This window comes from Danio rerio, chromosome 21 (genome assembly GCF_052040795.2).
Source record: "Danio rerio strain M-AB ecotype USA chromosome 21, GRCz13ab, whole genome shotgun sequence".
NCBI classification, from domain to species: domain Eukaryota; kingdom Metazoa; phylum Chordata; class Actinopteri; order Cypriniformes; family Danionidae; genus Danio; species Danio rerio.
Window position 1 is genome coordinate 19,312,501 of NC_141041.1, and position 27,178 is coordinate 19,339,678.

General features: G+C 35.7%; 2 protein-coding genes across 14 annotated transcripts in view; one reads left to right on the top strand and one right to left on the bottom strand.

The window, feature by feature from the left end:
• dnai1.2 (dynein, axonemal, intermediate chain 1, paralog 2) overlaps positions 1-3,254 on the top strand; it is a 68,806-nt gene extending 65,552 nt beyond the window's left edge. The window contains exons 19-20 of one of the 4 annotated variants that reach the window (XR_015519608.1): positions 404-730; positions 2,577-3,254. The gene's annotated coding sequence lies outside the window, so the exon portion shown is untranslated. Of the gene's footprint in view, positions 128-403; positions 731-2,576 lie in introns of those variants that run through there. The other 3 variants (XR_015519610.1, XR_015519611.1, XM_087299863.1) reach the window with 3 other exon arrangements.
• Positions 1-27,178, bottom strand: part of vav2 (vav guanine nucleotide exchange factor 2) — a 238,550-nt gene that overhangs the window by 1,149 nt on the left and 210,223 nt on the right. The window contains exons 9-29 of one of the 10 annotated variants that reach the window (XM_087301074.1): positions 25,758-25,857; positions 20,910-21,005; positions 18,923-18,991; positions 18,676-18,762; positions 17,803-17,888; positions 17,563-17,695; positions 17,126-17,140; positions 15,357-15,466; positions 15,168-15,269; positions 9,583-9,671; positions 9,452-9,465; positions 9,193-9,214; positions 8,796-8,923; positions 7,975-8,046; positions 7,766-7,827; positions 7,295-7,411; positions 7,078-7,165; positions 5,456-5,579; positions 3,083-3,166; positions 2,656-2,810; positions 1-707 (exon numbers count right to left, since the gene is read on the bottom strand). The exon at positions 1-707 is cut by the window's left edge and continues 1,149 nt beyond it. In XM_087301074.1, coding sequence (XP_087157200.1) covers positions 660-707; positions 2,656-2,810; positions 3,083-3,166; positions 5,456-5,579; positions 7,078-7,165; positions 7,295-7,411; positions 7,766-7,827; positions 7,975-8,046; positions 8,796-8,923; positions 9,193-9,214; positions 9,452-9,465; positions 9,583-9,671; positions 15,168-15,269; positions 15,357-15,466; positions 17,126-17,140; positions 17,563-17,695; positions 17,803-17,888; positions 18,676-18,762; positions 18,923-18,991; positions 20,910-21,005; positions 25,758-25,857 — 1,801 coding nt within the window. In that variant the 3' untranslated portion in view covers positions 1-659. Of the gene's footprint in view, positions 708-2,655; positions 2,811-3,082; positions 3,170-5,455; positions 5,580-7,077; positions 7,166-7,294; positions 7,412-7,765; positions 7,828-7,974; positions 8,047-8,795; positions 8,924-9,192; positions 9,215-9,451; positions 9,466-9,578; positions 9,672-15,167; positions 15,270-15,356; positions 15,467-17,125; positions 17,141-17,555; positions 17,696-17,802; positions 17,889-18,675; positions 18,763-18,922; positions 18,992-20,909; positions 21,006-25,757; positions 25,858-27,178 lie in introns of all 10 variants that reach the window. The other 9 variants (XM_087301073.1, XM_087301075.1, XM_087301076.1 and 6 more) reach the window with 9 other exon arrangements.

Sequence of the window (27,178 nt, forward strand, 5' to 3'; positions counted from 1 at the left end):
GTGAGAAACATGTAAAAAAAGGCACCGTGTTTCTGGACAGGGCGGATGTACGAGTGTATATGTGCAAGATGAGTCTAAATCCATCTCTTTTTACCTCCATCTCTAAAGGCATTACCATTTACTAAGGCAAAATCTCTCTGTAAAGAAATGCAAAGTGCATCTTTTCTGCTCTCATATATTCTTTGCACAGCTGCCACTGGACCAATGTCCAACGCTGCATTATAATCATAGATATATCTCTTTAATAAATTATATTTATATTTTTATATATATATTTATTCATCCCACCCCGATTATACCACTGTGGCCAGCAGCGCACAGCACATCACAGGTATTACTGTACAAACTTAAAGCCATGCTTGTCCTTTGGCTACTTCAAGGCAAAGTTCTGCTTGGTTCACAGATTCCTCGGACGATGCTGAGAACGAACAGACTCTGAGCAGGTTTCTTCACAGAGATCACACAGACATTCCGAGAAAGGGAGTGGGGGGGGCATATCCGTACATGACGAAATGAGACAGAGGTACAAAAAAAATCATTGTAAAATATGATTCCAGCGAAAAGTCTTCCATGAGGTGATGCCATGGGAAGCAAAGAGTCCTCTCAGACGGCTGCGGATCAGAACGCAATCTGATTGGATGATCTGTGAGCCCAGAGTGTCACTGCACACCCTCCTCATCAACATACGTGGAGGGAAACCATCCAATCTGAATGGAAACATGGACACAATGTGAGAATACACAACTTGAGACTGGCACACTCAGTAATTGTTACCTTTTAATTAAAGGAATGCATTAATCAGGGTTTCAAGTCAAATTGAAGACATTTTAAGACCATTATGAATGACATTTTAGATTTATTTGGGCCAGCTAGTTCTGTAAATAGTTTTTGTATTAATGGAAGATCATCTGAAGGGATTTGTTGCTTTAGTTTTATTTCCCTGATTAGAGAGTTTAATTTGCAGAATTTTGGGTGAAGATGGCTAACAGCTGTTGTGAATAGTATCTCTTTGAAATAAACTTAAATATATAAAAAAGTTTTGGTGATTGGGGGCCGGCTCGATTGGGTAGCTTTACCTGGACATGGGAAAATTAAGACCAGTTTAAAATGATTTAAGACCTACGTCACAATATGTCAATGAATTTAAGATTTTGTTTAATGAAAAATTTCTGAAATGAAATGAAAAGTTTTTGCAGATACCCTGATTTATGTGCATCAGTTTGATCAAATGTAATGTTACTGACAGGATTGGCCAACAGTACATTTAAACAAGCTTTCACAAATGATAAATATGAGATTCATCTTTCTCATCAACACTTCCGATTCTATTTTATATTCCTTGAAAATAAAAATTGCATACCAAATAGGGGTGTAACGGATTACAGTTGATTTGCTATTCATTTGAATCACAACCCACAGTTTGGAAAACACGTGACCCACGTATTAATAAACTATTTTTTACTGGTAGATTAATCCTAAATTTGTAACGATCGCAGAGAGATCGCCTCTCACTTCATTCAAATCACATGTAGGAAAGCATTTAGGCTTTCCTGTGAAATATAATGATGACGAAAGAAGTTGTGGTGAGTAATTAGGAATGAGGTAGTATGCATTCAGTGTAAGCTGCACGATTAATCATTAAAAGATCGAGATCTCAAAATGCACACAACATAAACTATAAATGATGGTGATTTGCATATGTTGAGATTCAGTCTTTATTCTTTAGAGTTAATTATGAAGTTACAAATGGCCCGTTTCCACTGAGATATACAGTACGGTAGAATACGGTTTGGAACAGTCAAATAACACAGAAGTACTGGGGTAACAGTTTATAGTTTAGATATAACCACTGACATTTATGGTTCAGATTAAAATCACTATTATGTGCATTTAACAATGCTCAAAAATGAAGGTTGTAGGCAGAAATTACATTATTTAACTAGTAGGTGATCAGTCAGGCCAGCCATCAAATAAATGCCACTGAATAATTCTTCAAAAATGACAGATCTAGCAATGAAACATGAAGTTTTATGAGTCAATAACTGAATCATTTATTGAAAATGAGACTAAATATACATTTCATACTGCATATACTGTATACATTTAGCATCATCAGCAACAGTAGTAGTAATGATAGTACTGAATAATTTACAAATTTTGTTCAGCTGATTATTTCTTCATTTTATTTTTAATGAAATTACAGGTTCTAGGGTTCTGTTTGATAAAATCAATAGTGTCTTCCAGCACTGTTTTTGTAATAAATAAAAAAAACTAATTACATTTGTCGTCTCCTGTTTTTTTTACTTATATAAAAAATGGTCCGATCCAAGACAAAAAAAAAAAAAACTACAATTTGATCTGAACTGTGAGATTTGTGATCCATTACACCACTAGTCCCAACACTATGCATTCTCCATTACTTTATTACTGCATCACCGTCTTACACTACAGTAACAATCCCTTTTCTCTATTTGATCCTTTAAAAACGGTTTGCACGCTAGATTAGACTAACCAGGAATTGTGATATTTTTGTTCTCATGTTGCGTTGATTGCTTTCCTCCATTGTCTATTGCTAGATCACTTTGTATGAAAGCGTCTGCACTGCAGTTCCAAATAATTACATTTAAATGCAAATCATTGGCTTGCTTCATTTACCCTGCCGTTGGCTTCTCCTTTCCACCAGCCTTGGTCTCCCCCAATCTTGCTGTAGATCTTGACGATGTCTCCTTCTCGCAGTGACAGCTCTCGCATGTCTCGGGCAGCAAAGTTGTATCGCGCCACAGCTGTGCTGACTACCCTGGGTGTGAATACTGTACAAGCCAACCAAAAGCCCCAGATTAGCGCATTAAACACGGAGGAGCATCATTAGCAGATGAGTGGACACATTATGACACTGTGAGTGAGATGAACTGTAATGACTGAAAGCTTGTGAAAACTGCTCTACTAATAGGCCATTTACACTGGAATTGTATGAATATCTGAAGCTGTAATGGATGGATGCTGGAAACTCAAGCGAGATGGTTGAGAATGGGAGGACATGAAGGGGAATTCGGAAACATGAACGATGTAAGAAGCGCAGTACCTGACCAGAAGGGAGCAGAGCTTTGAGAGGAGAAATTGAGGCCCTGAGGACTAAGGAAGGAGAAGTTGTAGGAAGCACAGGTGGCTGCTGAGACAGGAGAGAGAGAGAGAGAAAGAGAGAGAAAGTGAGAGAGAGAGCACAAAAAATAAATAAAAGAGCAGTGCACAACAGTGTAATGTTTTTCTTCATGTTTTCTTTATCAAATTTAAGACAAGGCAAAAGTGTGTGTGTATAAGGTGTGCATTGATGGATTTGCTCTTCAGTGTTTGGACTTTCAGCAGTGAAATTTAAACCACACTGGACTGAACTAAACTGAATGCAGCACCCAGAAATGCTTTTACAAATCGTCTCCTCCAATATTTTACATTCGAATAAAACTACTATAATGCTACTATACAGATGCTTGCACCGTGCGCCCCTCCTCAGAGTTCTTCTGATACTGTAGGGCCACTGCCAGGCATGGGACGATAACCGATTTCAAAGTTTATCGGGGTTTGGAAAAGTCAAGGTTTAAAACCACCAGAATTTTCTGTTATACTGGTCTTACGTATGTATATGTACAGTTTTTTTTGTGTGGGACTATTTTATTTAGTTTTTAGAGCAACAGTACCTCCAGCAGAAAAGGAGCCTCTACATCAAAAGCCACTGCTCCAAAATATTTGAAATGTTTATTAAAATAAAACATATTGTGTTAAATGTGGGAAAAGTTGTTGTTTTTTACCCAGACATTTAAAAGAACTTAATTTAGAGCAGTAACCACAATACTGTGACACCGTGATAATTTTATGCAAGTTATCTTAGATCACAGGTCATCATAGGTCACAATCTTTGCTTTAAAATTAAGCGACTCTGCATGTAAAAGCTAAAATTACCTGCAATAGGTGAGAAATACAAGCAAAAAGGTAATATAATTATATCAAATGCATTTAAATTTATTTATCATGATGTCCATATATATACTAAGCAGCACAAAAGTTTTAAAAAGTAGAAATGTAATGTTACGTGTATTTATATAGCGCTTTTATTGTGTATGGCCATACAAATCAAGGTGGGGTTCTCCCCATTCCGCCACCAGTGTGCAGCATTTACTAGGATGATGCGACGGCAGCCACAGGACAACGGTAAAAGTGCCCTCACCACACACCAGCTATTGGTGGAGTAGAGGGACAGTGATAGAGCCAATTGAGTGGATGGAGATGATTGAAAGGCCATGATGGAGAAGGGCCAATTGAAGGAATTTGGCCAGGACACCGGCATTACACACCTACTCTTTACGAAAAGTGCCATGAGATTTTTAATGACCACAGAGAGTCAGGACCTCAGTTTAACATCTCATCCAAAAAACAGCCCTCACTGACAGTAGTGTGCTCACTTATATTTAATAATTAAATATATTTAAAAGACTAACAGATAAATAATGTTACAAAGCATTTATATTTTAAATTATTGTTGTTCTTTTGAAGTATTTGTTCATCAAAAAACATTTAAAAAACATTAATGTTTTAATGTTTTGAACACCAAATTATCTTGAAATAATTTATGTAGGATTGTGGGACACATTAAAAAGGAAAAACTAAACACATTTAGCATTGTAATACCATTTTAAACTAAAATATATATAATACTCAATATTTTACTAAATAAATTAGCAAAAGTGAGATAAATATTTGAGAGAGAAAACATCTAAAAAGACCCAAGCTTTTTATGTTTGTACATAATCCTATATTCGCATTACTTTTATACAGTGAACGTCCTGTGTCTTTTCTGTTTCATGGAAGAAGATAGGTTATACTGACAGCGAATGACAAGATTTTCATCTTTGATGAATGACTACTTTAAGTGGCTCTAGGATTAGATAGAGGATCTTCAAACCTTTCAAAGTCACAGCTACTGTCTTTTTGCACTTGCTTAAAAATACCAGTGAGCACCAGTTAAGCTTGACTGGAAGGGGAACAAAAGCCCATCATTTATAATACATCTAATGAAGCATCTGTTTATTGGAACCTATTCAGCTGGCCAAGCAAAACTTGGCCCCAGAAGCCAAAAGCCTCAGTCAGGCCACAGCCTTAGCCAGAGTGGGCGGACCCGTGACTACCAAACCTAAGATGACTGACAGCTGAAATACCAGTGGGCGGAGCCTTCTGAATGTGAGGGCGGGACCAGCTGGTAGGGTTTATTTGTTCAGACCTCGAGAGCGTGTCCAAAAGAGCTGCTTGCCAGAATGGTGGAGGCTCAATAACACATGTGTGCCAGAGAAAGCAAGAAAGCAAAAGGGCGAAAATAGAAAAGACAGAGAGAGAGAAAGAGAAATAGAGAGCAAGAAAAACGTGACAGATAAAAAAAACGAGGAGGATTATGGCAGGGAGTGTTTACCTGGTGAGCGGGTATTGGTGCGAGAGCTTGAGCGTTCCCGGGATTTGTAAGGGTACCGTAATGTTGTGTCCAACAGCTTAAAACTCTCCTTCAGTGAATGACTCTGATAATACTCCACAAGCTCCTGTTACACGTATCAAAAGTTTCAGTTTCATGTTCCAGCTGTTATTACCTTTATCAATGTACTGTAGAAACTTAAACTCCATTTTCGGTAGAAATATCTGTCCTAGCCAGGAAAATAGTTACAGTTTTAGGTAGGCTTGGTTTAGGCTTTAGTTCTGTGCAAATGAAATGCAAATTAAGAGCCGCATTAGCATCACTCATCTTGTTTTCTGGCAGATGTGCAGCATATGGCTTTAAAGATGAACAATTGGATAAAAAAGCAGAAAAGCAGCATAATTTAGAATGCAAATTTTACAATAACATGGAAAAGAATTTGACTTATAGTCTACTGAATTACCATTCAAAGTAAGGTATATGTAGGTGTTCATGATTTTGAAACAATTTTCTTTAGTTATTTCAGTGATGGTAAAACTTAATGTTCAACAGCCATTCAGAACATCACGATTATTCAGTAACATTTCTTATTACTCAATTTTTAAATAGGGTTTCTGCAGGTTTCATTAATACAAATGTAAGTTATACAGAGCTAAACAGTTTTACAGAGCTTATACAGTTACTTACACAGAGCTAAACACTAAGGATTTGTTGTAATAGACCGGTTGGGCCAGAGGAATTGGGGCAAAAAAATCTAATTAACCACATACTTTAATGTGTCTAGTTAGTATAGTTGTATTCACTTTTTTCCAACATTTCTTTTTTAATGACAAGTTTAGCAATGTTAAAAGTATAATTATTATGAATAAAATTACAAAAATATGTATTTGTTTTTTTTTTTGTCCAAATTAATTAATTATAACTCCTATTCAACCTAATGCGTTTCTGACACAAAACCTTATGCTTCATGCCTATTTATAAATATTGTGTCCACTCACCCTTACTTCTGTGAATAGGTTTTGTGTAAATGGAAGATCATGTAAAGGAATGTATTGCTGTTATTACCATGAGGAATTGTGTAATTCTTGGTTAGGGAATTTAATTAAGAGAATTTGCTGTAAAAATGTTTAACAGCTGTTGTGAATCACTTTGCAATAAAAAACTAAAGTATTGATATAAAAAAAACTTGTTATTTTTGGTGATTGGAGACTTTTAAAATTAACCAGTTTAAAATGATTTAAGACATAAACTCAATGTGAATTTAAGACTTTAAGGCCAAACATTTTATTATTAAATATTTAAGACTTTTTAAGACCCCGCGGACACCCTGTTTAAAAGAGTTACGCTTGATATTGATATCTGTTTTGCTTTTTTTAAGATGGTGATAGTTTAAAATAAAATCTTATATTAATAGAAACATTAACATTTATTAGAAATAGAAATTCTAAGATTATTTGCCTTTTTGGTCACTTTTTGTACATTAAAGAAAATATTTTGGCAATAAATTAGTATGTTAAGCAATTGATCCAAGTGAATAAATTGCAAGTTGTTTTTTTGAGTGCAGTCTTCACTGTGCAACTTAATAAAACTCCTTAATAATATTGACTGTGAGAGGCTTCTCTTACCAAGAGGCTTTCAAACTTCTTGGCCTCTGTGATGTGAATCCAGTTGTCTTTCTCAATAACTTTAATGTGCTTCACTTCATCATTAAACCTGTTAAAAGAAGAGAAATGTTTCTGCCACTCATTAAATCATTACACTTTTCCTAGGAATACTGCAATGGATCCTTTGTATCGAAGATAGGCAAAATGCAAAATGACTGAATGTTGTATTTACACTTACTTAATGCTGATTGCAAATCTCTCCGCCTCTGCCGTTCTCTCTCGGATAAGATAGGTGCCGCTGCTGTGAGACTTGAGCAGGTTGTCGGCCTGCTGCCGCTCCATGTTTCCTGCAAACCTGAAGCCCACAGGGAAAACACACCTCATACACGAGTCTGTTCTATAGACTCTACATCATTACAGGAACTCTCACAGAGGTCATTACCTCATTAAAAGACAAAGACTCAACATGCCTTGTAATTAGTTTAAAGCTAATCAATCACCATCATTGATTTGAGTTATGACACACACAATTCAGTGCAAATATTACTAAAGACAAACACATCAGCATAGCTGCACTCATCAATTTATAATCGCAATTATATTATTAATGTAATGCACAAGACTATGTAATGTTTAAATGAAATAAATTATGCTGTAGCTTGGAATTGTCAATAGAAAAATCCTTGTGTTCTCAAACAGGATGAAATACCAGGGATAAACGTAGTAATCCGTCTCCCTGGAGGACTGACGGTTGGAAAATGCCTGGAAAGGCTATTAAAAAAAAACAATGAAAACAGTTATTATAGACCATAAGACCAATATTAGTGAAGTGCACTGTATAAAACTTTAGTGTACATATATTTAAAAGAGAGATAAATATTTTATTTCAAAATAATTAGAAAAGTTTTAAACCTGTACCTTAGGGTCTAGACATGGTTTCACACTGGAACTGGGAAAGTAGCCAGTCTTTTGGGTTTGAATGAGCTTACCCTGAGAGGAAAATACAACACGGTGTAAAAATGAATTCATCTACATCAAAGAAACTGAATAAGAACAGCATGCTCCTAAAATAGCTGAGTAAAAGTATAGTTAAGAACAAAGTCTGCATAAACTGCAACAGGTATGATCAAATGGGTCAAATAACCAATTACAGCTGGAGTCAGAATTATTAGCCCCCTATAAATTATTATTTTTATTTTCAAATGTTTTCTAATTGATGTTTAACAGAGCAAGGACATTTTCACAGTATGTCTGATAATATTTTTCTTCTGGAGAAAGTCTTATTTGTTTTATTTCGGCAAGAATAAAAGAAAATTTTAATTTTTTAAAAAACATTTTATTTTGATAGTCTACAGAACAAAACATCGTTATACAATAACTTGCCTAATTATCCTAACCTGCCTAGTTAACCTGATTAACCTAGTTAAGCCTTTAAATGTCACTTTAAGCTGTATAGAAGTGTCTTGAAAAATATCTAGTAAAATAGTATTTACTGTCATCATGGAAAACATAAAATAAATCAGTTATTAGAAATGAGTTATTAAAACTATTATGGTCAGAAATGTGTTGAAAAAATCGTCTCTCCATTAAACAGAAATTAGGGAAAAAAATAAACAGGGGGGCTAATAATTCTGATTTCAACTGTGTGTACTACAAGTATTCAGCACATGGAAAGTGTCAAACTCAGACCAAAGAAATCACTGTAAAAATGTAAGTAATTTGATTTTCTAATATTGTACCTCCCACCATGATGTGTCTGGATCTCCCTTCAACAGTTCAATGACTTCTCCTGTCTGGAAGCAGAGTGGTATCTTGCCAGGCGGGGCCGGAGCACCATGGTAATTTCGGATGGCCACCATTTTTGGACCTTAAAAACACATTGAATCAAATGTGTGATGAAAAAGCATATGCAATCTTATAATTCATATTCCTATAACGTAAACCATTCTCTGAGTTTACTGCATGCATGCATGCACTATACACTAGATGGCAGCAGAGAGCTAAAGTATAACTTCATTAGCTTTTGAGCACTCAGTGTGGTCCATCTCATTTTATGATCTAAATTTTTCATATTGACATAACCTCATTAGTATCACAGAAGAAAGTTACAAAACCACATTTTACTTGTCTTTTTACCTGATTGAGGTAGCCCCGGCTCCTGTCAAAAGCACAAGGGAAATTATGATTTAATGCGCTTCAAAGTGTATTAACGTTTTTATAAGCATATCAGGCATATTGCAAGACATCCCTACAGTGTCTCTCCAAAATGAGGACAAAGTTTAAAATGAAATAATGTAGTAAAGTTTGGTAAAAGTCAGTAAAAGGGAATGATTAATTTATCAGACATTAAGTCTGAGAGCTGAAAGTTTATTAGTACAGGCCACTAAAAACTCACCGAATCATGGGGACCTGAAATAATAATGAAAGAGAGAGAGAGAGAGAAAGCACGGTCAGTGGACTCTTCAATTAGAGCAGATGTAATGTACATGCATTTCTTTGAGAAGCAGCTTTCTGAGAGACACTCACTTATTTTGCAGATGGTAATGATCTCCAGACACTCCTTATGTGCGCCTGTCCCACAGAGAGAACAGTAGTATCCCTGGTAGAAAATACCTCTAAAGAAGGACAGAAAAGTGTGAGAGACAGGTATGTCATGATGTGTCTTTGTGTGAATGCAGATAGAGCCTTGACTCGTGAGACATGTATATCATATGATAATATGCGCTCATGTCCTGAGGTATTAGAGTTCAAAATCATTCAAAGACAACTCAATTTCGTTTCGAGTTTGAGTGATGCTCACCCATGCATAACTTAGCACAAGCTGACAAAACATTACTGAGCAGGTGTTTAAACCCAAGTCAAAAAAAAAAAAAATATATATATATATAATATATATATATATTTGCGCTCTTTGTTTATATAGTGAACTATGTGGCATTCACTATTTACTGGATACTGCGTGAGTCGTTGGAATTTTTAATCACATTTAAAGAACTGGCACGTTTTAAATAACAGGTGTCTTTGTGGAGCAATTCATTGACAAGGCTGAGAAAAGCCCACCCTTGTTACCCGTGGAACGAACAGTGAGAAGTGTTAATGTAGAAATAAATTTAGGGCCCGTGGGCCTAAGTTGGCCTTTGTATCCTTTGATTTGGCCTGCCAGAGGGAAAATGATTGGAAGGGTTGGGGAAGGCCTTTTAAAGAGATTCTCATTTCAACAAACCCTTTGTTTGTTTGTTTTATTTAACTTTTACTTATTAACTTTTTTTTATTGCTAATGAAGTTATAGAAAGAGTATATGCAATTAAGTTTCTGGTGTTGTTTTGGATCATAAAATTAGTTGGAAACAGCAAATAAACATAGTGATATCAAAATTAGTAAAAACTGTAGCAATAGTGTATAAAGCAAGATTTATCCTGGACAATAAATCAATGTATGTATTATATAACACACTTATGTTGCCAAATATGAGTTATTGTGTTGAAATCTGGGGGAATACATATAACTAACATACGATCCTTATGTACAAAGAAAGTCATTGGACTGATAAAAAATGTGGGGTATCTGGGGCATACAAACCCTTTATTTTTAGGTTTAATGATTTGGTTAAATTTAAAACAGCAGTGTATGTTTAAAGCCAGAAATAAATTACTTCTGAAATGCACACAAAAGTTTTTTGAAGAAAGACAAGGGGGATATCATCTGTGAGAAGAACTAAATTAAGAGGTTGAAAACTCCAAAATTGTGTACGTCTGTATGTGGTGTAAAATTATGGAACAGTCTAGAACAGATTCTCAAAATGTCAGGATATCAATCAATTTAACAAGTTAAAACAAATATTTATTATTAAAGGACTATTATGATGAAGAGAGCTGACTGAAAAATAATACAATAAGAAAGGTATGATCAAATTTCAGTTCATGGCTGTTTGCAATACTATTTATATTTGGGTGTATGTTATAAAATGTAAATGTACAAATGGAATCAAACATATAATATGCAAAGGATGCCAAAAGGATAAAATATGTCTCATGCAAAGCTCATATGTCTCATGTAAAAAGAAGAGATAAGTAAAAGAAGAAATAAGTAATAGACAAATGATGGGAAAATATTAAGCTTGTGCTTCATCTCGCTCCATTTCGACCATGTTGAAATGTATTTTTTGTTAAAGAATTTTCATGTATGATATTTCTGTTCAAAATAAATAAATCAAATCAAACTGAAATTGAAGTTCAATTAAATGATTTGTTTAAAATGTACATAATGTCACTTCATGAATAGGGGATAAAGCAGAGGACATCACCGTGCAAATCAAGGCAGGTTTAGCATGACTAGTGTATTCAGCATTGAACTCCAATGTTTTAGAAATAGATTTTTTTATTGGTTTTATTGTAATAAGTTTGTTAAAATAATATACATTTTCAAAAAAATATGAAGTAAATACGGTTGAAGTAAATTTGACAATTTATTTATAAATATTATGAAATAAATTAGGAAATTACTCATGGCAACTTCCTACAGTTTGCTATATTTACTTTCGGCCCACAGCTCTCAATCAAGCTTGGATTTTGGCCCTTCATAAGAAAAGGTTTGGGCACCCCTGACATAGAATATATTGTATCACTTAGCCAACAGTAGCAAACAGACACATAAAACAAAATGATTAATATTAAAACTTGGCAACATTGTCCTGTTTCCTTTGATAGTACAGTTAATCCATTGCAATACACTGACTAAGCTACATTACCGCTGTTAGTTTAGACACTGTAGATAACATTAGTAAGATTTACTGTTTAGATGCGCTCAAAGCATAGCATGCAGAGAACATCAAAGCCATGTAAATGCTACAAGAATATCAAAAATGCTACAGACTTATACAGAAGCATGAATAAAATTAGTCTTCAAAAGGCGACAACCCTCAACCAAGAGTGTCGGATTCTCCTCTCGTCTTTGAACAATCCCATGCACTCAAAAGTGTGTGGATTTCCTTTGGTGTCTGAGAAACGTAAAGCAGCAGTAGCAGCACATCATCTACATTCAGTTGTGTTACTTTGAACTTGCAACATGTGAGTTTAGTGAACAGACAGGTGTGAATGCAAATGGAGTGTTTGTTATAGTTGCTGAAGTTTACATCATTGCTAAAATAAACAATGTATATATTGAGGACATCTTTAAAAGAAATCAGATTGTATGACTTGATAGTATGGACACAGTTAGAGGTTTGAAAAGTAAATGGGATGTGTGTGTAGCATTTAGGTTCTACAGCAGAGATGCACAAACTAGCGTCCGCATGCCAAAGCTGGTCTATAGTAACCTTTGTTTTGGCCCCACATCCCATTTGTGAAGAGAGGAAGAATGATGGAGATAGTTTAGAGAAATTTTATTTAACCTTTTATTTGTTTGCTGTATTGTGAAGCTACAAAAAGCTAGCTCAAATTAAATGTTTCAATATAAATGGTGTCATATAATCAGATTTAGTTCAAAATAGACATACTGTCCCCCGACGGATAGAATAACTAAAAAAATTGATTTGTTGAGCAAATCAATGCAAAGACAAATGCTACTTGACTAGTGTATTCAGCATTGACCTTCACTGCGTTATATATGTAAATGTTTATGTTTTTATTTCAATTAGTTATCATTTAAAAAGTTATACTGGATTGGTTAATAGGATATAAAGTAATGTTGTCTATTTATTTTCTAATTTTATGAAATTACTCATGGCAACTTTAAAGTAAAATAGCTTGCTGTATTTTTCTTTGCCCCACAGCTCTCAACGATGTTTATTTTTTGGCCCTTCATACCAAAAAGTTTGGGCACCCCTGTTCTACAGAGCCTGCACAACAGTTAGCCACACTAACCAGACGAAAACTATAAAAACGCTCCATTGACTTTGTATTGCAGGAAAAATCAAACTACATCTAAATGCTGCTATGCAAAAAGGTGACCTGCAAATAAACGAAAAACCTTTTTCCTTATCCAGGCTTTTGTTGGAAAAATGATCCAATTGAATAGCTCGACGTGAAACACTTTAATACTTACAACTTTCTGACACTTGCAAATAATGTAACTGTGCAGCTTTCTGCTTTATCCACACTGTCCCTGCTTTATCCACAATTTGCAAGTCAAACTGATATATCTTTTTACAAAAAATATCATTTATAAAACTCACATCTGCATATTTGACTTTCCAGTGATAAAATGTTTCTCTCATACAGCCATACTGACTGTCAGGATCCCACACTTTACCCATTCTTCCAGGTGATGCTTCATGTCTATGACCTACATCTACATTTGTCACTCTTAAAAGGCTGGCTTTAAAAGGTTTTAGCTTATAAATTTTTTTTGTTTCGTTTTTTAGCTTGTTTGCTTTCGGGCATCGTTCTGCTTTTTGTAATAAATGCTAGAAATGACAGGGAGGCAGCTTACAGCAAAAGAAAGTCAATGGAGCAGGTTGGATTGTCTCTGTCCAGTGTGGAAGTGGCCTAAACACTGTCTATGATATTCTGGTTCTGGATCTGAGGTATGATTTATGCCTGTAGCACTGTTACATTTAGAGATGTTTTTTTTTTTTAGTTATTGTGATTTTTATATTGTGTAAATGACTTTTTCCCTGTTATTCCTTTTTGTTCACAAAAGTTTTGTTTAAAGATAAATATTTTATTCTTGCTCTTTCTTCATATAGTGAAGTATGTGATATTCACTATCTACTGGATGCTGCATGAGTACATTTCCAATCAAATTTAAACAACTGAAATGTTTTAAATAGCAGGCATCTTTGTGGAGATATTCATTCACAAGGCTAAGAAAACCCACCCTTGTTACCCACGAAATGAATGGTAAGAAGAATTAACGTAGAGTATGTTGTATCATTGAGCCATGCTAGCAAACAGTGTCACATGAAACAAAATGAAGCAGGTTGGATTGCCTAAACACTCTCTATGATATTCTGGTTCCACCTTTAGAATTTAACAAACCAATTTGAGGTATGATTCATGCCCATAGCACTGTTACAATATGTTGACGACATATATTTTTTCAGTTATTGTGATTTTTATATCATGTGAAACAGAGGCCAGACACTTAGATGTTGAGAAAGAAGCTAGAAAGGAACCTTTCTCCAGAGCACTAACTGGGTTTCAGATGATACGAGAGTTGTTGTGATTTGTTGAGATTATTGTCTGACCTGTAGATGACTGGTATTTTAGTTCTGTTGTTGCCACGAGTATTACCACTGTTTGGTAACTTTGAACTTTGATTTCTTTATTTGGCTTTTTTTCCAGGAAACAGTAAGGAGGTGGATGGCCTGCCCTTTTTGTTGGAATTTTTCTCCTGTTTTGAGGTCAGTCAGGGAGTCAGTTTAGTTTTGTTGTTTATTTCCATCATTGTTTTCTTGTGGTTTATTTAGAGGTTTAACCCCCAGACAGAACCCTGTTTTGCTTGTTATTTTGGCTTAATTCCCCTCCTGAAGCAAGTGCTTCCTTGAAACCACTATCTCGTGTGTAACATAAAATTTGTAAATACATCTTTGAACTTTAGAGTACTCTTTTTGTGGTGTTGTGACTGGTCCTGGTTTAGTGCTCTTTATATAAATTAAACTACTGTAATATTTCTGTGTTCAACATAGTCCCCTATACCTGCATTGGATGTAACAGCACAAACATCACTGAAACGTAATATTTAGAGGCTTGTGCAAATTCTACGCATGAGTCACTGTAAAATTGATGCTTGGCTTTGAAAGCAAACTTTTCATGCATTATTACAACAACAACAACAACCATCACCCCCTGTGACTCCATATGTCGGCACAACTAAGCGACACCATTCAACATCCAAACTAATCCCAGGCCAGTTTGCACACAGATTGAAATGTGGAACCGTTTTAATTAGCAGCCAATGTGCACATTGACCTGTGCTGCAGAGTGGCAAATTTAGGTCAGCGCACTATGATTTCACACAAGTCGATACAGCCAATCACTGAAGCAGCTCATGTAATAGAGGTCAGATCAGTAGACCAGCAGAACTAGTAACATGGGTCGAAGCTTGTCTCAGTCAACTGCACCGCCTCTGTAATTTAGTGAGAAGTGGTAAATGTGTACATGTATCCTCACCTCAGCAGCATTTTACAGGCTCTGCAGTTGGTGTTCTTCTCAAACGTGTGCATTTGGAAGTTGTGCTGGTTGGCAGTGGCTCGTTCGGGTTTAATGTTTGACCTGTGTGGATTAATAATCACACTTGATATGGTGATCAAAGAGCATAATAACTGTGTGTTTTTGAAACATGGGGAGGATTTAACATACATGGCCATCTCAAACTGCTCCATCCATTTGCGTTTGGTGTCTTCTGTCTTGCAGAAGAACTGGAAGCCCTGTTTCCCCTGCAGATGGATCAGGTAAAAGCCGTACGACCACTATGGGTGGAGAGAAGATGGTTGATGAATTGAAATTGTGCTAATGGTCATTCACCTGTTTGCCTGTATAGTTTTTTATTTTTATTTCCAATGTTCATGTTTTCGCCTGTCATGCTACAAACACAGCTTTTGTTCCTAGGAATTCACTTCATGCTTTCTTTCTGTATAGACAAGTTTCCTTATGAAACCGGATGTTCTGAAATATTGATCTTAAATATGTTCTAAAAACAAAATATTTCAGCATTTTAGAATATTGAAAAATTTTATTACACATTACATTGTTTACGACGTGTTCTATGATGGCAAATCTGAATTTTCAGCTGCAGCTACTCCAATCTTCAGTGTCACATGATTCTTAAGAAATACTTCTTATTTCCATATTTGCTGATTAAACATTTATTGTTTTAGTTTCTACCCAGAATTGTTTTAAATAAAAATCTCTGTGATGAAACGACTGTTTAAAAAATATATATTTGTATTTAATTTTGTCAGCACAACACTAGGCATAGATCTCATTTACCCCTTTTCCACTGACCTGATTCAGGGTGTTTTCACACTTGGTTCAATTGTCTGGACCAAACCCAGATTTGATTGTCCCCCCTTGCCACCTTTTCGGCTGGTTTCTTCTAAACGCCAGTATGCCTGCATCATTAAGCTGCTGTTTTGTGTACAGCTGTTGCTAGGTGAAGGCCACAAAAGTGGCAAAATGGAGACGTCCGCATATCACGTTCATCATGCTTTTACTAAATATTTTGCTTTGTTACCGAAAGAGCCACTAGTATCTATCTGCTGTAAAAAAATATGATAAATGTACAGAACATCATGCGATGTCTGCAGAAGTGGTTTTTGGTGAAGACAAGCAGACATTATCACTGTTTGCACTGTGTCAGGCCCGCTTGTCCCAAAGGTAGGTGATATACAGACACACATATCAGAAGGGAACTAGACCAGTTCACACAAACCATACCCCAGACCACCTCTTTCAGGTGGACTCGGGTATAGATCGTGGATGCTCACCCAAGTTTGGAAGACAGCGTTCACACTAGCTAAACGTACCATACTCTGACGTCAACCGAACCTAGGTGCGGACCAAATTGCTAGTGTGAAAGCACCCTCATATGTGGGTTCCTGTCTTTCATATGTACATTTTGTGCAAACTAAAGAAAAAACAAAAGTGCTAAAATGTCTATAGAAACAGCAGGACCTGCAATGTATCTTTTAGTCTGGTTATAGCCAGGTAAACAACACATAGCAGTGTTACAGTACATCATTTTTCATTCTCCAAGTCATTGGAAATACGTGGCCAGTTTGTAAAAGGGTCTAGTTCACCTGGCAGAGAACAGGCTGACAAAAGATTCTGCTGCCAGAACCAGAACACAAACCATTCTGGTGGAAAAGAGGTAAAAGACAAAACTTCTATAATTCATGAGATCTTTAAGACACTGAAAAATGCAGATCATGATCAATGCTGAAAATGCATCTCAATGGAGTCTGCACAACAAATATCAGATTGTTGATTTGTAAAAACTGCTGATGCTATTCTGGCAGCATAAAGCTGATGGATCCCTTGAGATGACAGGAAACCGATCGCAACGTCAAAGAAGTGAAATGCACAATCACAGCACGTCAGTGCTTAAAGAACATGAGCATTCAGCTTACCATTTTTCCACTCGACTGGCAGGCATGCAAAGAGATTGAAGGCGGAGAAAGAAAAAACAGAAAGAGAGAGAGAAAGAGACACCCTGTTACACATGCATTCTCATATACATGCAAAAATTCCTGATTGTTAGATTCCTGGAGAATGCATCGACCTCTCTGCATTTACATACACATGCCAGAGCACCGAAGAGGGCAGTACATCATTTCTGATTGGTTGCAATTACAAGCATCATGCTATAACACTCAAGGACAAGCGTATAATGAACGAAATCCATCTGTGCTATTCACCAAGCAAACGATCAGACCGTCCCAATTGCCTTTGCACGTTTAACACATTACGTTAAGATCAGTGCCATAATCAATTTGATAAAACTAATATAATTAGGTATATTTATTCTGAAACAAATCCAATGGCTGGCCAATCGAAGGCCTCTCACCTTTTTCATGTCACGGTTATTCATGGGGTCATCAGACATCTTGTAGAGGTGAAGTTCGATAACCTCTTTTAACTCATAGTTATAACCTTTCCTCTTGCAAACAATCACAACTTTATCAAACAGGAAGATATATCTAGGTAGAGAAAAGGAAGAAATGGATTGAAACACAAATTATTGTGTAGCAAAACAGCCCATTTGATCCTGCTGCAAACAAAAACAAATGGACAGGTGCAGTCTTACCTGTCTTGTTTGGTCCGGTTTACTATAGAGCACACTTTGAGCTCTCCGTCTATCTTTGGCCTACCGTACTCCTCTAGCTTCACCTGCTGTAAATGACACACAAAATTATAATCCATACATTTATATTAGCATAAAGGCCTCAGGAGTTTCATGCACAATGGATGACCTTCTTGCTTGCAATAGCAATTGTGTTACCTTAAGGACATTTCTCTAATATTTATATACCAATTACAGATTTATGCCTCATGTTTTTGTTACAAAATAGTACACTTGCTGCTTTATTAAGAGTCATTAAAGGCACGGCAAAGCCCACAGTGCAGGTCTTTGTCCGTAAGTGGCATGCCTCATTGGCTCATTGATGTTTAGCCGCAGGCGTCATCTGCACCACAGGCCCTCACATAAATAAACCAGAGCTGATACACTGACTCTTATATTAGCTACTGGAAGAGGATACACTGATTTCATTCCTTTTAAACACAGTCCTAAGTGTGCCTGCCTGTGCTTGTGGCCTGGAGGCTTTTTGGGATTTATTTTACTGAACAGAAGTGACAGACGGGGGGCAGGTGGAGGCTTGTAAACAACTAAATGTTTGGGGATAAAGAGGAATTGGCCAGCATGCTGATATGTGCTTGAACTCAGACATTGTAAGTCTTTCAAGTGACAGCAAAGGAGTGCAACTAGATTTGTTAAGGTAATGTGAAGTGATATAAAAATCAACAGGCCCTTGAATAAGCATGACAAGTGGAAATAAATACACATGCAATATATAAAGCATTAACATATTAGGCAAAAAGAGTCATTAATACTACAGGTGATGAAGTACACCGTTATGCTGCATTTACTGCATTGATTATGATCTCCACAAACACTCACTAGATTTTCTATAGAGCTCTGAAATTCACTTATTTTCTTCAGGGTTTCATTGTCTCTTTTCACCTCATTGATATACATGGCCAGGTCCTTCAAAAGACATAGACAAAACACTCATTAAAACACCACTTGATTACCGAAATACTAAGATATATTTACACATTAAGTAATTAATGTTAAGTTATGTTAAGCACAGTTAAATTACAAACCAAAAGCAAACAGTATATGGTAGCTGTATTAGAGTTCACACCTGCATGGCTTCTAGTGCTTCTTTAAGCTGCTGCCTCTCTGGTCGGTCCATAGAGTGACTCACTAACTCCTGCAGACAGACAACATAATGATAAGTTACATATACAAACAAAGCCTGTTTATAGTAAGAAGAGGAAAGATTTTTCAGGTGATTTCTCACTCCAAAAATTTATCTTAAGGAAACATTTTCTTCAAAACTGAAAATAAAATAAAATAAAACAAAAGAATAAAATTGATTGGCAATAGTTTTTGATTGGCAATAGTTCTTAAATATCACAAAATTATTTCTAAAATATTTCAGTTATTAAAGGTCCTAAACACCTATAAAAGAAAGAGTCAAAACCTTAACCTACAAAGACACTGACCTGGTGAACAAATATGGAAAACCACTGGATAAAAATGCTTTATATTTACATTTAATAATTTTGGCAGATATTTATATCCAAAGCAATGTATTACCAATGCTAAAGTGACTTTAAAGCCTTAATTATGTATAGGATGTCCAATCAGTAGTTTCTCTGACATTAATACTTTTAATCATCATTGATGCATTAAATTTTAATATAAATGTTTAATGACTAGTAATGACTATGAAATAAAATTATACATTTTATAATTGAAAATAAAGATCCCATATGAAACCTAACATTGAACATTCTCCTTTGCCATTAAATGAACAAATTTCCTAATTAAATTCTAATAAAATACAAACAATAATAAAGTTGAATTCATTTTTGATGAAATAAATGCAGTCATGGTGAGCATAAGACAATTCTAAACTATATTGTAGATCTTTTTTTTTTTTTTTAAGTAGTTTTACATAAATATTTTCTACAGTAACATACACTCACTGGCCACTTTATTAGGTACACCTTACTAGTACCGAGTTGGACTCCCTTTTGCCTCAAGAACTGCCTTTATCCTTCATGGCATAGATTCAACAAGGTATAGAAATATTCCACAGAGCTTTTGGTCCATATTGAATCTTCCGTTCCACCATTTCCCAAAGGTGCTCAATTGGAATGAGATCTGGTGACTTTGGAGGCCATTTGAGTACATTGGACTCATTGTCAGATTCAAGAATCCAGTCTAAGATGATTCACTTTATGGCAGGTGGCGTTATCGAAGTAGCCATCAAAAGGTGGGTAAACTTTGATCATAAAGGGAAGGACATGGTCAGCAACAATATTTAGGAAGGCTGTGGCGTTGGCACGATGCTCAATTGGTGCTATTGGGCCCAAAGTGTGCCAAGAAAATATCCCTCATTCCATTACAATCATAGTTGACAGGAGTGGATATTTTCTCTTTTTTGGACCATTCACTGTAAACCCTAGAGCTTCTTACAGCATCGAAATACAATTTTTTATAGCATCTCTATAAAATACAGCATCAAATTGAGAGGTCAATGATGGAGAATTAAGCAGCGATTTTTAGCTGATTGCGATCTGAAACCAAAGCATCTATGCTCAAAAGAGGATATCCTCAAAGAAAGAAGCCTTTTAGGAAACAGCACCTGTCATCTGAACCACAGCAACTCTCCCTAGGTTAGAGTGTATGAAATGGGGTGCGGATAATATGATTTAAGCATGGCTGATTTAAACAGTGTCACTGTATCCACCTCCCAAAGCTCTCTTCCCGCTCTGCTGTGTCCTGCCCGTCTGTCACACGTCACACTCTTTCTCTCTGTATCCATTATTAATGCGTGCTGTGAATTAATGATGGTTTGTATCATGCAGGGCGTCCTGTTTTATACATGATCTCTATTAGCAGTGGCTAGGCAGAGTGGAGAGCCACATGGGTCTTGTTGGATGAGGTAAAAATGATCTGAATGTTTTATAGGATTTAGGGGTTCAGAAGAGGTGCTGCTGCTCTGCTTTTAAACTTTAAATCAAAATAAATGGAAGTTGAACAGGTTCCTTATTTTTTCTTAAACCCTCTCAGTGACGGAGGAGCTGATAAGGGTGTCGATGATGATGAGCGCTTCTCACCTTTAGCAGAAGGTGGTATTTAAGGACCCTCTGCATGGGGACCACCAGGAGATCCTGCAGCTTGAACTTCCCCTCTTGAACCTTCATGGTACACTCCTGTGGAGGAATATTATGACAACAGTTCAACAGAAACTCAAAAGTACTACTGAATACCAAAATCAAAATGGCACTTTACAAAGCTGAAAATGACAGTGCTTCAGGAAATGACATTTTAAAGTGGGGGAAAAGTAAACAACATAAAAAGAATAAACAAAATAAATACAAACAACCTAACAACATACACTCATAAATATACTATTTTATCTATACATAATAATTATATATTGAATAGTAGAAAAAATATTTAGATGTGTGTGTGTGTGTGTGTGTGTGTGTGTGTGTGTGTGTGTGTGTGTGTGTGTGTGTGTGTGTGTGTGTATAAGATATAAGATGCGCAGATCAACAGATGCACAGATATATAATATATGAGATTATATATCAAACAAATTCTCCACCTGCATCTATTCATTTCTCTAATATAGATATTCACTCCTGATCATCACATTAATTATTCTAACTCTTTATTTTAAGTGAGAGGTTAGTGAATTGCTTATTTTTATCAGAAGATTCAGTGGCATTGGAGCTAATCTGTGCAGTGCATCTATAGAAAATATGCTAGTTGCTTTTTATTTGAATGAACATTTATTTATGAAGCAAAAGTTTGGCTTTGCCCAGATTGGCCTCCATTTTCTTATTAAAACAAACACCGGCTTTACTTCCTTCAGACTTTAATGGGAATGTCACTGTTGCTCTCATTACAACACACAAACTATATCCTATGTTTAGCCCAAGCATTGACTTGTTAATTGCTTCGCCTAAATGCTCCCACACTGTTCTCTTCTTGCCTTTCATTTTTGTTTTAATTGTCCCTTTTTTATTTTCTCTCAGATCTTTCACCTCCATTTCAGCCCAAAAACACAGTTTGAGAATCTGCATAATAGAAAATATATTTGAAAACAGTCCTATATTTTAAGAAAAGTTAAAAAAAATACAAGTTTTAAGTGCCAGATTATGCAAAATATACCCAACTAAAAGTAATACTTGTAATAGGTGTCAACAATCTCCAGCAAATCACACACACATGTTTTGGTCTTGTCCAAGATTGACAGTGTTTCGGTCTAAAATGTTTGATTCTTTTGAAAAAAATCTTTAACATATCAGCCACTCCAAACCCTCTAGCAGCACTATTCGGAAATCCTTCTAGATCAAATATGCTTTCAATAACACAGAATGTTGTTACTTTCACCACATTATTGGCTAGAAGGCTTATTCTCCTTAGGTGGAAACAAACATATCCAACTTCATATGACAGATGGATAATATATAAATTAGTTTTTCATTAAGAGGGTCTTTAAAATCTTTTTACAAAACATGGAAACCTTTGTTGAATTATATTTACACCATTGATCTTGAAGCGGACGATGAATAAATAATAATGAATATTTTTAATTATTTATTTATTACTGTTATTGTTAGATTTTTTGTAATTTATTTATTCATTCATAAATATATATTATATTATATTATTTATATATTTACATTTACCGTGTTATTTAATAACTATATTGTTTTTATGTTCATTGGTTCTTAGTTGTGAAAAAGCAGTACAGTGTGTTACTTATTTTTTGTATGAATATAATATTGTATCTGCACAAAATGTAAAATAAATATGTTTGTCAAAAAAGTTTTCAGATTAGCTGGCCTGCCCAACCTGCAAATTATTTGGAGCACCTGCAAATGCAGCCGCTATCCACAGATATAAATCATCTATAATTTAATTTCATAATTAACCCTCCACAGGAAGTTTGATTAATAGGCAATATTACAGCCTCCACTGCTTTTCGCCATTTGTCAGAAAGAAACAAATCAATCATTCATCGAAGTTAGACGATTAACATTGGTGAACTTTTGTGATTTGTTATTTTTTTATTTATTTCTTTTTTGGGGAAATTTGCAAGCCAGACTGGCTGGGGAAATCATAATTCTATGGGATAATCTAACCCTAATCATAAATAAGTTACAGGAGGCTTCAATCTTCACAATCTTTACATCAAGACACATTCACATGCTGAATACGTTATTTGAATGCATACTGCAGAAATATTTAACTTCTCAGGTACAGCACAAACTACAGTGGTTATGGAGCCCAATTTAAGACTGATATCTCATAATGTGACTTCAGTTCATATCTGAACAAATATTATGAATATCAATATTATACAACCTTAATATAACTGGTATTATAAAGCCTCATTATGTTAAATTTCTCCAAATTCTGAGAGAGAAACAGGCCACTTAATCACATAAATTATAAACTATATAACCAGAAATGTTTCTTATTTTGTTAAATAATAATGACTGGAATCAAATATGTATTTTAGGTTACATGTACAGTATGTGTTTCCTCTGCATGATAAATTTATTGTCTTTACTTTCCGTGTTAATCCTTTTATTTGAAATCTTCCCTGTTCTCACGTGACAAGTAAACAAGGTGGATGGACCACACAAATGTCACGCTTGACATTCAGAATATACTTCAGTAAGGGGTTTCTCATCTCTATGACTATCAGGGACTCCACGTACCTCCTGATGAAGGATCTCTAATCCACAACAAGAGCTAATCCACAACAAGAGCCTCTCGTCTCTTTCCAAGAGGTCTTGTAGCCACGCTCTGAATGAACTGTACCCAATTACGGACGCCTTCTTATGTGTGAGATAACAGGATGATAATAATTACGTGAATTTGTCAACAAGCACGTCCACTACTGCAGATGCTGTGATTTTATCTGTAATCTCCTTTAATCCCAACTGGAAATAAACCGGCTTCTTATGCCACTCTTTATTTTTTAAAGTAATTAAAGTAAGCCACATTTCCTCACACTGACAGGGAGAAAAAAAGCCCTATAGTCTTTTGCATTCTGAGCAGCATTAATAGAAAGCAAAATTAGTTCATGTCCCAAAACTGTCAACAGCAGTCTGCTGAGGGAATGCTGTGTTGCATTGCATCTGACCACTCAAGCGGTCTCTAGGAAAAAAAAGCTGTTGAAACAGTCGCTTTGAGGCACTGTCCCTGCCTCAGCACACTCAACCGGCTGAAATAAGCTTATTACCGGGAGCATGACCTGAATAATATTTCCACCAGATTTTATCAATTTTCAAAATATAAAAAACTAATAACCTACAAAATTACATTTTGCTTTTATTTAATCATGCTCATGTTTCAAATGCACATCATTTCAACACTAAATAACTAAATATCCTGCCTGCTAATTTCCATGCAATAGTAAGAAATGGGTATTAAAGCTTTATATCTTTAACAAAGAGGGAAAAAAAAAAAATTAATATCAACTGTCTCATCAACTCTTCACGCCACAAGAAATTGTGTGAAAGCAACAGACTGAGTTTATGAGAGATCACAAAAGCAATAACAATGTTCACAACAGTGCTTCGAGTAGATTTTTTTTAAAGAAATTTGATTTAGTTCACAACACAGGTCTTATTTATTTATTTACTTTAGTTACTTTACTTACTTTACTTATTAACAAATCAGTTTCAATTCAAATTGACTTGATTCAATCCCAGCAGTTGCACAGGTGAATCAGCCAATATTCTGTTATTCTGTGCCTCCATTACGTTCTAACCTTAGCAATTAACATGAACAATGAATGAGTTTTGTGACTGGCATAACCAGTATATGGCATAACCAGTGAATTACATGAGGACTCTGAATATAGATGAGAGATGAACCTACACTGCATAGCCTGGAGACCCAGATAAGCAATTAAATAATTTTTACTGTCTCTTGTTAGTTAAACTGAAACTTTATTAATTTGCAGGACTTTTGATTGAACTAGGCATACATATGTAAAGTATAGGCACACAAACATACGTCACTGTTCGATTGAAACCTTGTTATGTCCAAACCCACTACTTTTTGAGAAATTCATTAATTCATTTTCTTGTCGGGTTAGTCCCTTTATTAATCCGGGGTCGCCACAGCGGAATAAACCGCCAACTAATCTAGCAAGTTTTTACGCAGCGGATGCCCTACCAGCCGCAACCCATCTCTGGGAAACATCCACACACACACCCACACCCACACCCACACACACACACACACACACACACACACAGCGGACAATTTAGCCTACCCAATTCACCTGTACCACATGGCTTTGGATTGTGGGGGAAACCGGAGCACTTTTTGAGAAATTATAAAAAATAAATACATTTCTTAAATAATTAAGCAAAATGCCATCAAAATTTCATAATGTGGTTTTACATACTGAATGGTGATACACTAGCATGTCATATGATTACATTTTACCAAAATCAAGCTTAAATTGAGTTACAAAGTTTGTGACCAGCGAATGTAAGGAATTTTTTTTGTCCATCATGAGTGTATTAGATGAAATTTTAATCAAGCTTGCAGGTTAAGTTTACTGTAACTATGTGGGTGCTCAATTTTTCCTGTTTTTTTAACATCATTTGGCCAAAATCACATTACAAACATTAAGCTATGTAAATGCTATTAAATCAGTATTGGATAAGACTTGACAGATGTTATAAACAAACTCTCTGCTCCTCAAATTAATAAAATATTAGCATTTAGAGAGAGTGTCTATAAAGCAATGAAACACTGCACTTAATAAACGAAATCAACTCTTTTAAATGTTGAAATATGGATGCAAAGTTTCAGGCAGTAAGCACCACTACATATAATAAAACTGTAACTGTATACATGAAAAATGTATATATTACAAAAGCATTACATTGTCCCATTCAACATTAGCTAAAGTAATCACCTACCTCCACTTTACATTTGACATCTTCTCGTGTGGCAATCAGCTCATCCAGTGTCTTCTGAGCGTTCTCCATATGGCTGCAGTATTGGCCGTAAATCAGCAGTCTACAAATTAAATAAAAAGGCGGAGAACATAAGCCTGCAATCAAATTTACTACAAATTTAGTAGCAATTCCCAAAACAAGATGAATAAAAGTTTCATTATAAGGAAAACAACAGATGTTTTGCGTAAAAATAAAGTCATTTAGATAGGTTTGGCACAAAATGAATGTGAGTAAATGATAACAGAATTTCCAACTTTGGGATAATATTTCTTTTTTTTATGAATCTTTAAAACCAAATGATAAACATAACAGTGTTCAATAATGTTTATAACGGAGCTACATCTGTTGTGCTTTCTTCATCAAATGAATATGAGTGAAGCTTTTTGATGGATTCTGGATTGTGTACAAGTTAATTTGGGCCACTGAGCACATCAAGAAACATTTATTAAATTTCACAATGGACTCCTGATAGCGATCAGCACAGGCTGGAAACAGCTCAAAGTCATCTCGCCTAGATGATGGCACCACGTGTGGCACAGATTTCTGCCTCTGATTTAAGTAGGACACTGGCATAGTTGGCAAGCTCAAACCCTCGCATACTTTCAGCTTGCCTGCCTCTTAATTGTGGTCTTAGTTAAGCCAATTTCACTTCACAAGAAAGACTCATTGGTTAGTTATCCTTGATCAGAAGAAAGAAAGTGTCAGTTATCCCGCAGAATTCCCCCCCAAAAGAAAAATCAGATCTGAAAAGAGAAGTTGGCTGATCAAAGCAAGATACATTTTTATCTGAGTTTATCCACTAATGAGGGCAAAATCTGAATGGGGTCAAATGAATTCAAGGATGATGATCAACTCAAATCCAGCTCATTAATTATGGTCTCTGAAGTGTTACAACCTTCTTCATGGTCTGCAATCTAGGACAGGCTCCATGCATTGACACTTGAGCCACCCACTAAGATTTGCTACTGTAAAGAGCGTAAAGCTAAGTAAAAGTGTCTTAAGCTGAAAAGGGGCTCCCTTACTGCTCTGCTCAATGTCTGGGCCTCCGTGCCCTTGGGCTAAGCAGGCCTGATTAAAGGCTAATCTGGAACAAGAGAGACGGGCTTGGTTCCTTATGGAAATGGACTGATGGAGATTAATGGCGGCCTCGCTCAATTATGAGCCGAAACGCACATTCAACAGCATATTGAAAATGCGGGAGCAGGTGTCGGGAATTAACTGTAATAACAGATGTCACAGACATAATTGAACATGAAGGTCTTCTTTACAAGGCAATTTCCAGATTAAATGTTTCAGGTGCCTCGTAAAATGGACGGAGAGGGAGAGACGGCGCTCTATGTAAGACACGTGAAATAGCAGGAACAATGGTAGAAGAATCTTCA